Source organism: Megalobrama amblycephala, linkage group LG2 (assembly GCF_018812025.1).
Source record: "Megalobrama amblycephala isolate DHTTF-2021 linkage group LG2, ASM1881202v1, whole genome shotgun sequence".
NCBI classification, from domain to species: domain Eukaryota; kingdom Metazoa; phylum Chordata; class Actinopteri; order Cypriniformes; family Xenocyprididae; genus Megalobrama; species Megalobrama amblycephala.
In genome coordinates, this window is record NC_063045.1 from 14,115,029 (window position 1) to 14,131,077 (window position 16,049).

At 37.4% G+C, this 16,049-nt stretch overlaps 1 protein-coding gene across 1 annotated transcript in view; it reads left to right on the forward strand.

Moving 5' to 3' along the window:
* Positions 1–14,937, forward strand: part of nek7 (NIMA-related kinase 7) — an 80,267-nt gene extending 65,330 nt beyond the window's left edge. The window contains exons 9-10 of the mRNA XM_048182906.1: positions 9,819–9,932; positions 13,109–14,937. Of these exons, the coding sequence (XP_048038863.1) occupies positions 9,819–9,932; positions 13,109–13,219 (225 nt within the window). The 3' untranslated portion in view covers positions 13,220–14,937. The remainder of the gene's footprint in view (positions 1–9,818; positions 9,933–13,108) is intronic.
* Positions 14,938–16,049: the final 1,112 nt, after the last annotated feature.

The following is a 16,049-nucleotide window of genomic DNA, read 5'->3' on the forward strand; positions in this document are numbered from 1 at the left end:
AATTAAACCCTCCCGCATCCTTTTCAAATATAGATTACCCAGTATACCTTGGTGTCTTCTCACCACTGATCTCAGATTTTAATTTGATAGCTTAGTGAATTAATTTGGCCCAACCGTGTACAGCTGCGGAATACTCATGTTTAAAGACGCTTTGGGAGAGAGGCGTACGTGAACGCCAGCATCTCAGAAGAACTCTTAACATTCTGATGAGCAGCCGCGCCCATGTTTTGCTAATGATGCATAAAACTGAGAAGCGTTGCACACACATTCAGCAAATTTACAAACAACATGTGTCTGAAAGTTTTCTTCTCGGGGTGATCGCGGTACTAAAAGGAGAGGTGATTTTCTCTTATCATTTGATCAAGAGGAAAATTCAGAGAGCTTAAACATCAACGTGTGTGTAGGTTAGGCGTTTGTACAAGTCAGTTTGTGGCATCAGACGGGGACTTTTCAAGTCGCAGAATATGGATTCATATTTAATTGTGTTCCTTCCTTATGCCTGCACTTCCATTTGATTAATATATCATTAAAGAAGGTTGCGAGAAGGATGAGCAACATGAAATAATGATGGTTTTCTCACACTTGAACATGACTCTTTTCATACGCAACGCCCTCTTCCATGGCTCCTGAGAACCAGGACCTTCTCTAGGAGTTTAATTGGCATGCAAAGAATTCAACAAAGTACAGAGATCAATATTAAAACAATGGTCTCCTTGACTGAGACATTCTCTATGAATGCTGACATTAAAATTTGATTCTATTTTGTCAAAATAAATAAAAAAATAAAACCCTAAAAACTGAAATCAATAATTTAAAATGTTACAAGTGAATTTAAGCCATCATAACATGATAATGTGTGGTATGAAAAATGGATATTCATTTTGAGATTTGATTTAATCTGAATATAAATGTAAAAATTCTTACTGGGAGATCCAGTAAGAAAGTGTTTGAATTTGCTGCAGAATTAATAACATCACAACGAGATCTAGTGGGAAGCATTCAAATTCAGGGCAGAATTCTCTGCTTTAAAACAGAGATATCAGATCAAATACCGCTGACGTGGAGACCAGGAGGAACATTGTGCCATGAACGAACAAGTTAAGGTTTTCCATTCCACAAATCACCATGGGATTTAATGTAGCCTAGTAATGTTTACTGAAACCATGGTATTGTGGCAGAAATAGTAGAATGCTTTTACATTATTCATTTCAGGGTTCATGCAAAGTTTTGAGAGTGAAATTTGAGCACTTTTCAAGTACTTTTTAAATTGCTTCACACTTTTTCCTGCACTTTTAAAGCTCTAAATCTTATCAAATTTTAATGTTATTTTTAATTTGATGATTTGTTAAACTAAAAATTTAAAGATGAAGGAAAACTAACACTTCTAGACAAACATTTTAAAAAAGACATGGAGAAGCAATCTCATGAAAAACAAAAACTTCTTCAAATTGCGACCGAATTACTCAGAAAGCAAGTAAAGTGCACTCCTTTTTTGTAATCACTAAAGCTGTCAGTCAGTTCAGTATGGTACATTTAACAAGAGTAGAATATTTACATTTTTCCCTATAAAAATGTTGCATGTTACTGTTAATAAGTTAATTTGATCTGCATCTCAATTCAAGCTCAGTGCTTTACTGTCTAATTTCCAATAAATAAGCATGTACTATTATTAGTAACTGCAGTTATTAATCCAAAACAATAGTACTATGTTTAAATAACATTTATGATTTAAAAAAAAAACCCAGCAGCTCCAAATCAGTTGCTGGCGCCACCTTCTGTAGAACTTAAGCCACCAAAATTACCTGGAACAATTTGTCCCAGGAACTTTTTTCCCCTCAGACCTGTTGCTAGCTGCGTTTCCATAGCGGTCTAAAGTACTGTGAAGATATTCCGGTGATGTTGGACTGCGTGCGACTTTCTAGTTCCCGCTGGATTTTGTCCTCTGCATATAAGCTTAATAAAGCCTGAACCTCATCGTCAGTCCATCGGTCGTATTTTTTTTAAACTCCATTGTTGATTTGAATAGCAAACAGCTCTTACTGCATGCACCACAACAGCCTTTAAAAAAACGATGGTTGAAATAAAATGCTGCATGAACACCAATCAGCATGTTCAGCGTGCAAGTCCCACCCCCGAAAGTACTGGAACTTTGAAAAAGTACTTTTTTTTGACCCAGAACTTCATTTAGACCCTGGTTCCTGTGGTCGAAACACACAAAGTACCGCCCCAAAGTTCCTAGTTCCTGGGGAAAGTTCCTGTGGTGGAAACGCGGCTTTAATGGCACCAGTGCCACTGCTCTCAAATGTTAGTCTGGAGCCCTGCCAATACGATAAAAAAAAACTCTAATATCGACCAATAACCAATATAGCACTGATACCTATGTACAGTGCTCCATGCTATTAAAAAAAGTATATAGAAACCATTTACGCAATGACAGTAGATCTAAACACATTGCTGTAATCACTTGTTGAAATAGTAGCAACTGTAATCGCAGTTGTTTATATTTTTATTGATTGCTTTTGCTTTGTCAGCTTGATTTGATGTGCCATTGGGAATTTCGGATGTGTCAAAATATGTCAGAAATTCTTAATGTAAGTTCACTTTGCAGTCTCAACGCTACAACAGTGGGTGCTGTGTTGCCGCAAAAGGTCTTCTACTACCAAAAAAAAAATAAAAATAAAATAAAACGCTTTAATAGATTAGATAGTTGAGGTTAACTCTGTAGTGTATTAAGTTCCACTAAATAAAGGAAGTATCGTAGCAAGCCAGAACGGTCAGGTTGTATTAAGGTAGGAATTAGAAGAGTCTGTTTTTGTCTTCCTGTCTGGGTGGCCATATGTGGTTATGTCTTTCTTAGTTGTCTTCGGTTCCTGTTGTTGTTATATTGTGAGCATCTATCTATCTGTGTGTGTGTGTGTGTGTGTGTGTGTGTGTGTGTGTGTGTGTGTGTGTGTGTGTGTGTGTGTGTGTGTGTGTGTGTGTGTGTGTGTGTGTGTTTTTCTGAGCATGTGTGGCTCATTTTTTTTTATGTGTCGGGTGTATTTGTGTCAGCGCAACCACCATGTTGGTGGTTGAGATTCTGTTTAAGTATGTTCCTCTGAGCTTTGGTGTCTGTGTGTGCGTTTTTTTCCCTCTCTTTTGTGTGTGCATGTGAGTGTGTAAACGTGTGTGTCTTTCGCCACCGTGCACCGGTAGCCGAAGCCCCGCAGACAGACAGCAGGCCAGCGTGGTGCGGGGTGGACTCCTCTGGAATACCAATGAGGGGAGCTGCTGGGCTCCGGGGGTCAGGGAGCAAGTCAATCATCTTGCCCATCGCCTGGGCGCCCCGAATCAAATTAGCCTGAAAAATTCAGGGGCCGGGAGCACGGGGCGAGCAGCTGTCAGGGCCAAGAGCGCCCAGGCACTAATGAACCAGATGAATAGTGCAAAAACTCCAAAATAAAAACAGGACAGTTGACATTTTTCATCTGTCAGAAGCAGAAGATGCATGAAAATATGGTGGTCCTTGTTTAACCCTTTGCTGGCTACAGCTGCTACTTGCCCCTGACCCCCCTCTGTGGCCACACTCCCACAGGTACGCATACCGCATGTAAACAGTCACAGCCGTGGCTGCATTTTCATTGCACTAAATGCTGTTTTACGGTACTGCACTTCGCAATTATCTTGAGGAACTCTTCGCAAGAGTGGCGGCACATTGGAATGACAGATGTTGCTATGAAATGACACTATAGGTATATCATCTTGAGTCTGTATGAGGAAAAAAAACACCTACCCTTTTGTTGGGAAGAATTTGTTTCACTGGAAAAACACACCAAATTCAGTCTGGTCAAAACACACTCATTCACTGTGCCTATTACTGTCACACCTACTTACACACATTTTCATCCCCATAACTGATGGAGGAACAAGAAGGACATCAAGTTCAATATTTTCTACAAAAATCGAGTTTTGGTTCCATTGTTTTCATCCTACCTACCTGAAAAAAAGCATGTCTAAGTTTACCTGACTACTTTATTCATTTTTAATTGAATTTTTAATGGCGTTTGATGATGCAAGTGCTACTTTTACTGCTGGATTCGTTCTGCACTGATTGTTCTACAGACAGTGAAGCGAATGCTTTGCCTTTTGAATGTTAAACATTTATTTATGAAATATACATATTTGTATATACTAGTGTTAATTTTCTCAACTATTTTTTTAATTCAGTCTTTGCTTAGTCTTGTCTCAAATGTACTTGTTAGTTTTTATCATAATTAGTCAACCTTGTGCTGTTTTTGTTTGGTCAAGTTTTAGTCGATATTGGCCGGTTTCACGGACAGGGCTTAGATTAAGCCAGGATTAGGCCATAGTTTAATTGGGACATTTAAGTAGCTTTTAGAAAAAAATGCCTTAGAAAAAAAAAATTTTGAGACAAAACAATGACACAAGTCATGCAAGTTGCTTTCAGTAAAACAGCTCAAACATGCATTTTAGTCTGGGACTAAAGGCTAGGCTAAGCCTTGTCTGTGAAACTGGACATAAATGTTTGTGCATTTTAGTCTAGTTTTAGTCAATTATAATCTTAGTCACAATTTCGTCATGCTGCATAGTGCTTAAATTGATAATAATGATTATTTTGTTCAAAGTTATAATGACAATGATTGTGTCATTTAAAAATTATATTTTTAATTGGGTCGTACACCGGTCGAGAAGATCAGTGACGCGCCGCGTCTCGGACAACTCACAGGTATAGCACACTGGATGCGCACATTATATATGCGCAAGCTCAATTTTCAATCGACTCCTGATAGAAGAGCTGCACGATGGGTGAGTTTTAAGTCGACAGGGAAACGTTGCATATGCCTATGCTTTAATATTTCGCACTGAGGTTAGTGTACATGGAAAAATGCCACAACAGAGCAAAATGAAAGAAAAGGCTACATTTATTAATATTTTTAGACTTTATTCAAGCTGTTAAACTTGAAGAATGTAAAACGAATGTATCTTGCAGCACAGCGTGAAGTCAGTATGTACATTAACGATGATTTGAAAGAAATATAATATAAATTTAGTGTAAAACAATGTAAATGGCGCTCTGTGGATTTTGAACAACTTCCTGAGTCATAGCTGGGTGCCGCAGACAGGTGCCGAATGTCGCCGCCGGTGTGCGCACACTCATAGAGAACAATGCGTTCGAATATTTTTTTTTTTAAGACGTGGCGCGGCGCTGGGCTTTGCATCTGGTGTGCGACCCCCTTTACGTTTCATCAGAATTATTCCACTTTCACGTATAAGCACAAATCAAGAAAATGTCAACTCATGTGCATGGTTTGTTTCACATCATCTAGTTTCCTGACTACTTATAGGCTATTTATCATATAAATTAACATACTTTCTACATTATGAAAGCTGGTAAATCAAGAAGCCTTGTTGTCGTCTCATTTTTGTCTTGGAAAAAGAGGTTGTCAATTAACATTTTACGTCATAGATTTCGTTAATGGTAATTTATAACACACAATGTGTCCATTTATAAATAAATATTATAAATAACTTGTACACAAGTTCATCTGTCGAATCTTAAAGGTGCCCTCGAATGAAAAATTGAATTTATCTTGGCATAGATGAATAACAAGAGTTCAGTACATGGAAATGACATACAGTGAGTCTCAAACTCCATTGTTTCCTCCTCCTTATATAAATCTCATTTGTTTAAAACAGGCGAATCTCAACATAACACCGACTGTTACGTAACAGTCGGGGTGTACGCCCCCAATATTTGCATATGCCAGCCCACGTTTCCAAAATTATAAAAGGCATTAGACAAGGTCAGTCAGTATTAACGTCTGGATGTGCACAACCAAATCATCAGACTAGGTAAGCAAGCAAGAACAATAGCGAAAAATGGCAGATGGAGCAATAATAACTGACATGATCCATGATAACATGATATTTTTAGTGATATTTGTGAATTGTCTTTCTAAATGTTTCGTTAGCATGTTGCTAATGTACTGTTAAATGTGGTTAAAGTTACCATCGGTTATTACTGTATTCACGGAGAAAAGAGAGCCGTCGCTATTTTCATTTTTAAATACTTGCAGTCTGTATAATGCATAAACACAACTTCATTCTTTATAAATTTCTCCAACAGTGTAGCATTAGCCGTTAGCCACGGAGCACTATCAAACTCATTCAGAATCAAATGTAAACAATATAACAGTATACAATACTCACATAATCCGACGCATGCATGCCACATGCATGACGAACACTTTGTAAAGATCCATTTGAGGGTTATATTAGCTGTGTAAACTTTGTTAAGGCACTGTTTAAGGCAAGCACAAGCTCTGTGGGCGGAGAGCACAGGATTTAAAGGGGCCGCAGCATAAAATCGGCGCGTTTATAATGATGCCCCAAAATAGGCAGTTAAAAAAATTAATTAAAAAAAATCTATGGGGTATTTTGAGCTGAAACTTCATAGACACATTCAGGGGACACCTTAGACTTATATTACATCTTTTAAAAACATAATCTAGGGCACCTTTTAATTAATTGAATCTTAATTAAAAGATACTTTGAATGGCTTTGGAGCCGTTTTGATGGAAGGCAGTGACTAAATATAAAACTTTCAGATGACACACAACTCACATTTTTGTTTGTTTTTCATCACTTTCTGCTTTAGTAAAGTTGTACATCTATTTGTTTTTTTGTTTGCTTTTAAAAAGCTTCATTGTTGTACTTAATTTTTTTGTATCATTATGCTTTCTTGCAACGGGACATCCGTTTTTCTCCATGTTGTTTGAGTTACTGGAACCCCACAAGGAAAAAAAAAGGCAACACCTCACAGGCTAACCAAACTCGCTCTTGAATAAGTGTGAATCCTAAAAATGTAAGAGTCACTTTGGTTATAATATTCAATTGCCACTCTTGTTTTTATGTCACTTAAATGAGATTTTTGCTGCTTTGTGAATGCAGGCATTGAGACTTGGGTGGTTCCGTGGTTTCTTTGGACTTACTCGCACACAACACCTGAGCATTTTCTTGGTGACTTTTGCTCTGACACATTTAGTTCATACATGAAGTACTGGGTGCTGTAAGAATGGTACATGTTACAACATCCCAGTCCTCCCAGTTCCTGCACTGCCGGTGATTAGAGAGGGACTCCCTCTTCCTCCGTTTTGTGTGGAGCGGTGATGAAACTGGCTCTGCTCCATGAGTTCTGCCACTCCGCGCTCCTCTCCTCCGCTCCTCCGCTGACAGCCCAAACCGTCGTTTCGACTCGCTCGATCACACCCCCCAACACCCCATCCCCGTTAACTCGCTTGCCATTTTCTCTCTGTCCTTCTATGTCAATTTAATTGAGTTCTCGTCCAGTGTGCTTTTTCGGTGTAGTGGTTTTGTGCGAGTACTGTGTGGCTTGCATGCTTGGCATCTGGAAAGCTTTTTTCAGTGGATTTGCTTGGGGCTGTTTTTGCCCGTCTGCTTTTGCGGTATCATAATCTCATAACGTCATCAAAGCATCACCTTCCTGGCTGAGCGGGATCGCACAGCTCCAGGCTAACAGGATGCACTACAACCATCTCCTCAGTACCACTATGATTTATGTCCCAAAACTGTGACGTCGACATTGTTTTTTTTATCTTCTGCATTGATGTCACAAAACATCTACTGAAATGCCATCGTCCTTTTTTTTTTTTAAAGCTTTGTTGTTGCATTTTATTTTTTCGTGTTGTTGTGCTTTCTTGGGACAGGACATCCATAATTTTCTTTGCTAAGTGTGTCAGGCCAGATACAGAAAGCTAATTGGCCATGAGTTGGCGAATGTGGGTTTAGAAGTGTCAAGTAAATGGATGCGTTGAGATTTATTCAGCCCCAGTGCACTTACAGTTCCTGCACATTTTTAATAGTGTTTCTTTTCAAGATACTTGTCACCTGTGGCGTGATTGTTTTTATCCTGTAATAGACTTCAGTTTAACTCTTATCACACAGTTCTACTTAAAGGGTCTTTTCACACAAAAATTAAAAATTGGTCATCATTTACAGACCCTGATGTCATTGCAAATCTGAATTACTCTCTTCTGTGGAACACAAAAGATTTTTTTGTTTGTTTGTTTTTTGGTCCATACAATAAAAGTCAGTGGGGTCCATTGGAGTTATTTCTATTATATGGACAAAAAGCTAGTTATGCACTAAAATTTTGACAATTGAGGCTACTTTTACATGACAATGATGTACTAAAAATGGAGAATAAAAATTTCCCTTTGCGTTTTTTTGTGTACAGGTGACAATATTATCAATACAATCCCCATTCTCACGGATCCACAAAACTGATTAAAAAGGCTGTATTATGCTGCCAGGCCAGTAGTTGGCGATCTCACTTTGTAAAGAAACACTATGCGCCTACAGACTGAACATATGCATGCGCATCACGTCACCGTTTTCACAAATTCATGTTTTTGTAGTTTGCTCTGAGACGATAACGCTCATTTTTGTTCAATTTTCATTTTCAAACCCATTTGTGTTTTCAGGCCACCAAAATGCCTTGTCATGTAATTGAAAGGCTAAAATGCATAAAGTTTTCTGTTTTTAGTTAAAAACTGCAACTAGTAAACATGTCAGCTGTTTGTGCATTTTATCGTGACCAAAGATGATGCTAGAATAGCAACATGTAACATTGTTTTGCTGAAATATTGAGAGTTGACTCATAGCCTGAGAACTTTTACTATGACTAGTTTAATTTATGACCTGAGAACACAACGCTCTGAACAGCATTAAGAGTTCAATTACCTTATTAACCAAATTATCTTTGTTTGTGTTCAACAGAACAAAGTAATGTTAAGAACAAAATAATGTTTTAGAATGACACGAGTAAACGGTTTATTTGGTGAACTATCCATTTAATAAGTCAGAAATAAAACTTTGTAAAAATGTATAACTTTGTGAAATTGCAAGTTAAATGAGCCTACAGTCTACAGTTAACTATAATATTCTGAGTGTGCTCATAAAAATAAAGGTTCAAAAGGAGGTTTTTGCAGTGATGCCATAGAAGAACCATTTCTGGTTCCTTAAAGAACCTTTCTGTGGACAGTTCTTGAAAGAACCATGTTTCTAATGATCTAAAGAACCTTTTCTGCAATGAAAGGTTCCACACTCTTATAAATAAAGGTTTGCAGTGGTGCCATAGAAGAACCATATTGGATTTCTCAAAATGAACAGTTCCTGAAAGTTTTTTTTTTTTAGTGTGAAGAATGTTTTAATAATCATGTAAACTTTTTGTGCAGTGGAAAGTTTCTATGGATGTTAAAGGTTCTTCATGGAAGCATCAATGTCAATAAAGCAAAAGAAGGTTTATTGTGCTTAATATCGTTAATGCAACGCACAGCATCTCGAGGTTGACATGATGCATGCTCTATAGACTTGACTCTTAGCTTTTTGACGTCTCGAACAAACAGATGGCAGTTGTCTGCTACCATCTGTGACGTGGGACACCGTAGTCTCTTCCATAGACAGACCATGCTTGATGAAGATTTAGTGTGCATTGCAGGCTTGTGTATGAGAGATATGTGTACTTGCATTGGAGTAAACGAATTCTGTCTTTTAAGAGAACAATCATGTAAATGACAGTAAAATATAAGTAAATGTTTGTTTTTATTCATAGGAATGCATTTTCACTACTTATACCTTTGTTTAGATTGTAACCTTAATGAATCTGATGAAAATTATCATATGAACCTTGCCATATTGCTATTTTTTTATTTATTTATTTATTTATTAATAAAGCTAGCTACTTAGAACCATACGTCCTTCTCTCTAAACGTCACATTTCTTTTCTTCTCACATAGATGGCTGCCTTGCAGAGTCCATTCTACGGGGACAAAATGAACCTGTACTCGCTGTGTAAAAAGATTGAGCAGTGTGACTACCCCCCATTACCGTCTGACCATTACTCTGAAGAGGTATGTTTCAAGCTCAAAACATTTTTACACTCATCTCCTGTATTTTATTCTTGAAAAAGTACACTCTAAAAATGCTGGGTTGTTTCAACCCATGTTTGGGTCAAATATGGACAAACCCAACCGTTGGTTGAAATTTTTAAACTCAGCGGTTTAAGCGGTTTGACCCAAACATTGAAACAACCCACCATTTTTTTTTTTTTTTTTTTTTTTTTTTTTTTTTAATAAAGAGTGTATGGTCACTGTTACTCAGCAATTTTTTGTGGGCGAAATCCAGTCATTTTAATAGGTATGCATGCATTTGGGAATTTTGTGTGGGGGTGAAAGATTTCCACATGCAGATTTCGCAACTGGTTTGAATTGATGCAGATTCTCTGCATTGACCAAGTTGCTTGGTCTGAAAGTGACTTCTCTGTGAGCTGTGCCTCATGCATCACTACAACATTGACAATACGCAATGACCATTTTGTCCTGTGAAATTTAGCTGAAATGTGCTAATCTGGCTGCCTACTCTCAGAGCTTAGAAAAGTTTGTTTTTGTCCCTACATTGGAAGCCAATGGGGTCCAAAAAACACCTCATTGTATGTACAAAAACACTGAGAGATTTTTCAAAAGTCAAACAGGTTTGGAACAACATGAGGGCGAGTAAATGATGACCATATGATCAGAACGATCTCTTTTATTTAGCAGCGTCACAGCTTGTAGTTAGTTACTCCCCATGCTTGTGAACAGCATGTTCAATATTGGTCCATCAAACTGACCATAACCAAACCAGCATGTGAATTTCCAGCATGGAAAGCACTGCCAGTCTTCCTCGTAACGTGCTGGCACTCTCTGATGTCAACCATCGGAGTACCCTCAAAATCCTCCGATAGATCCGGCACGTCCGACCAAAGCTGCCATTATTATTATTTACAAGCCTGGCACGACTCATCTTCCATTCAGCACTTCCTTCAGCTTTCCAGTGCTGCAGGAAGGCCTGCCTCCCTCCCTGTCTACATGTAAACAATGCTCCTGAAGGCGAAAGGCAAAAAAGTGTCAGCCGCTCATCTTTGGTGTGTCATTTACCGTCTCCTTGTATCTCACCTGACAGACAGCCCCCCCTTAAAACGGGGGGGGAAAAAACTGCGACCACCGAACCCCCCGCGTTTCTCTCGTGCAGAAGCATGAATATTTTACATATCTGCATCCTTACTCGCCCCCACTGCCGCCGCCCCCTATTTTTTCTCCACTAATTCTCAGACTGTCTGCATTTGCATTTCACATGCCGGGCTGATTAGGAGACGCCGCGCCATGCAACAGCAGCCAGGCCCCGGCAAGAGAGGCGGTTGCCATGGCGATCCGACACAGGGGCATCTTCTTTCCTTCCGCTTTTTTTCTCTTTCCCCCCACTTTTAATGATGCTGCTGCTGCTGCTTGCCTGGGCTCAGTTTATTTCTCAGTGCAGCATCATGACTCTCTTTCCCCGTCCCTGACTTGGGGGACTGTATGTTTGTGTACTTTTTTGTGTAGAATGTTTGTAGCAGAGAATTAACAAACATTCGCGGGGCCAGAGGGCTTCTTGCTGGAAGTTACATTGCTTGGAGCCATTCCCTCGGCTCTCCTGTTCTCTGAGCTCTGTTCTCTGAAACACTTGCAATTTTTGTCAATCAGCAATTGTTTGTCTTAAACCAATGACTGATACAGGGCTCCAGACTCCAACTAAAACTGTTGCGAATGTGATGACAAACATATATTTTTTGTTTCGTATTTATTATTACTATTAATGTTATTATTTTTTTTAATTTAAAAACACAAAATAAAAAAATTGTCTGCATTAGCGACAGTGAAAAAAAAAGTTTTAATGTGTTTAGTTAATTGGTTATGGAAAAAAATGTGTTAGTTTTGAGCGCACCCGCCCCGCCCCAGACCTGCGTGGGGTCTGTGATCTGACATTTTATACAGTTGACATTTCATAAAGAGAGCCATTAACTTCATTACTGAATGAATCAGTTGTTTGAGCGAATAAATGAATGACTCGATGACTTCATTTACACATTTAGAGTATTATTTCATTAAAAAAATAATAATGTCATATTTCAAATTAATAAAAAACATTAAACTTTTCATTGAACTATACCTTTAATGAAAATTCTGTCATTGATTACTCGCCCTCATGGCCGTTGCAGCCTAAAAGTTTGTATAATAAATTCTATGTTGAATTGAATATAATATTTCTTTCTAAAGCTACTTTTTAGAATGTCTATTTGATGCTTTTCTCATTTAACACAATAATGTCTTTAAATTATCTTATATATATATATATATATATATATATATATATATATATATATATATATATATATATATATATATATATATATATATATATATATATATATATATATATATATATATATAGTCGCTGTTTGGATTTTAATTGTCTATGGATGGATCATTATTACAGTGATTATTATTTTTCTAGCATATCATATTTTTGGCATATATTATTGGTATTAAGTTGTATTATAGCCATATTCCAGGATGACAATGTCAAGGTTCATCAGGCTCAAATTGTAAAAGAATTGTTGGGAGGGAGCATGAAGAATCATTTTCACACATGAATTGGCACTGACCTTAACCTCAGTGTAAGTTTTTTTCTCAATGGAAATAAATGTTGTGATGTTATTTCCATCAAGAGGTGCATCAATTTTTGGTCAAGATCTTGTATTGACAATGCAAGAGGTGAGCACTCTGTAAAGTGTCCTCCAGCACATCCCAGACACTTTCAATGAAATTAAGGTCTGGACTCAGAGGTGCCAAATCATGTGTGAAAATGATTCTTCATTCTCTCTGAACCCTTCTCTGAATCTTGACATTGTCATCCTGGAATGTGGCCGTGATGTGTCTTCCTACATGGTTGTTTAAGAAATGAAAAGCTACACACTCCATCTTTAAGGGTTAAAAGAACCGTCGCCAAACATATAACATGCTAGAAACATAATAATAACTGTAATAATGATCCATTCATAGATTAAGTATTTAAAATCCAAACAGCAACTTTTTTTTTGGCTCGGCTGTGTACATACACACTACCATTCAAAAGTTCGGGCTCTGACTGGAGTTTATCTCGAGCTTTGTATTATGGATCTGTATTATGAATTAACATATTTTTATCTTTTTTTTTTTTTTTCCACAAGCTGAGAAAACTGGTAGATATGTGCATCAACCCTGACCCAGAGAAAAGACCTGACATCACCTACGTATACAGCATCGCCAAGCACATGCAAGCCTTGACGATTGCAAACTGAGTTTGCTACCCGATTCCTCTTGCTTCTACTCTGAAGACCTTCATCTGGCCCACCAATGACATTTAAGCTTGTTTTACTCCATCATAATGCAACCTGTCATCTTTCAGTACAAAACATACAACATAAGGCTCAAAGCAAGGCCTTTGGTTTACTAGAACTACATCAAAAAAATGACCTTAACCTTTCGATATAGCACTCCAAAGAAGAAAATGGACAATTAAGCAGTGTTGTAAACTGGTTTGACTTGATTTTTGCTCTTTTCGATGGTGGTCCAGTGCGATGATTGCGTATATACCTCCATTTTTGTCACCGCATTAGCAAATGTAAAATCTGATGTGCTTTTCACAATCCTACAACAACCCTTCCAAGAACTTTTTTTATGAGAAAAACATCTCTATAAAAAGAAAATGAAAATTCCCCTTAAAAAGCAACTTTCTTGCTTTAAAACATTTCGGAGGTTTGTCGTTCTATTAAAAGAGCATGATATCATAGTGGTATTTGTCACAGTTTTTATGGGCTAAATAACTAGTCCATATCTAAACTTCAGCAGTTTGCATCTTGCTGTGATGCAAGAAAAACATGCACTCAAGTATTTTTTTTTTTTTTTTTTTTTTTTCCTCGCCATCCTTTCTGCACCTAAACATGTTTATTGCAATTCTTCTATGGATTTTAGGCCTCAAACATTTTGCAGTTTAAAATGCATTAAATAAATCCTTGATTGTGACAATACATTTGCTTTATCAAATAAAGCATTCAGAATGAAGTCCATTTTAAAAGGCAAATTCTTCCCAGTATCCGCACCTTTACGGCTGATACTTGAACTTTAATAAATGATTAATGCAACGGCCTCACTTGCAATGCAGTAACTTATAAATATTCGCACATTCTCTATACCTTCGTAGTGCCTTGTTCTGAAAGCGCGAAGCGCGTGCCTTTCTTCGTGTAAACCAAAGGGTTTTTTTTAAGAGATTGGCAACAATTACATCATTCAGTTGGTTTACATGCAACACAACCGGTGTGTATAATAGCATCCTGAAAAAGGTACGTTTACAAATGACTTTTTACAGTGCAACACGCGAGTCCGTTCGGCCTTGTACAATTCTGCTATGTTCACGAAAACTTTTGACCTCTTCCAGACTGTAATCTATGTGCTCCTGTGCTGCTTTCCAGAATGTGGCTTGTGATCTTCGGCAGACTCGGTCTAATATGAGTTGCACAAGCGTATGAAGTTATACTATACAGACAGCAGCTATTATGCAGCACCTTTTGCAGACAGTATGATTTGCTGTGATCGTACCAAGTATAAAATGGTATGTTTTTTTGTAACTTTAGTCGAGAGGATTTTTAGTGTTTACCTTTTTCTTTTTTAATGTATTTTGCAGTAATCACCTTTTTCTTTCGCCTTATGTTAACACGATAACAGATTATGCTTGTTGCCTTATAGATGATAGTTTGTATTTATCTCAACAAGCCTTCTCCAGCGAGATCTGGATCCTTTACCGCGGTAAAGCACACGTGAATCGGACGCTCACGGTCTGCCAGACTGTACTCTCTCTACTTTCGCCCAAATCCTTTGGGAGGGGGAAGGAAAGGCAACTTTTTATTTATTTGTCTTTTTTTGACGGTTTATTTGAACATGTTTAACATTCAAGATGCACATTAATTCTTTATATGCTAATTGAAATGAAAAAATAAATAAAATGAAATGACTTAAACCATTTGCTCTGGTGTTTTTGATTATTTATTAAAGTTTGATGGCCGTTCAGCATTCACAAATTAGCATAACATTGAAACTGTTTAACTTTTTAACTATAAAACTCTATTTGTGCTGCTTTCAGAGTCTTTTTAATTGCACATGCCAATCAATCCCCCAAAGTGTCGCCCACTCGTATTTGCTCGTGTTTATTTGTATTCTTTTTACGACTGTTTCCACTTAGCCCCGAGCTTTATTAGCTGGCAGCGTGTCGCGCTCGTGCCCCAGGGTCCACGTCCGGCTTATTCCCTCCAGGAAAGACGTCGACAAGGGGACTATTTTCTCTCATTCTAATGAATTCCTCAAGGAGAGCGGTTCAATTTCATCACTGGAAATTGCTCCCTTGAAACTGCCACAACAATGAAAACAAACTTAAGTAAACATCACAATTGATATCTGGCTTGTCGTTTCCAACCTCTTGTAAGCTGCTATCTTTACCCAGCCTGGTCCAGTGTCGATGTTAGTTATGGAAAAAAAGGCTTCTTTCTTTTTTTTTTGTTGTCTGTGCACTTAGTGTACATTTTGATATTAGAAAACAGATGCAGGTATCCATCTAGTGGTGATACATTCTAACTGCATTACACTGACTGACACAAACCTGAGTGGAACCTTCTTTCTGTTGTACAGTTCACATATGTTAAATGAAAGGCAGTGCTTTACTGTTTATACTGTTTTTAACTCAATATGAGGAGTGGAATTAAAGCGCAAATAAGCTATTTTTTATTATTAATTCAGTCATTGGAAACCTGAAAAATATCTGAAAAATATCAGATAATTATAATATCAGTATTTTCTAGCCCTAGAAGTGTAATGGGAATTAAAATAAAAAAAAAAAATAAAAAAAAGTGAGCCATTTTTTTCATTTTCAGTAATTATTATACACTACCGTACAAAAGTTTGGACTCCAATTTTTTTAAGGAAATTAAGTTTTGTTCAGCAAGGATGCATTAAAATTGATTAAAAGTAAGAGTAAAGACATTTCTTTTCAACATTGATAATATTAATAAATGTTTCTTGATATTAGAATGATTTCTGAAGGATCATGTGACACTGAAGACTGGAGTAATGATGCTGAAA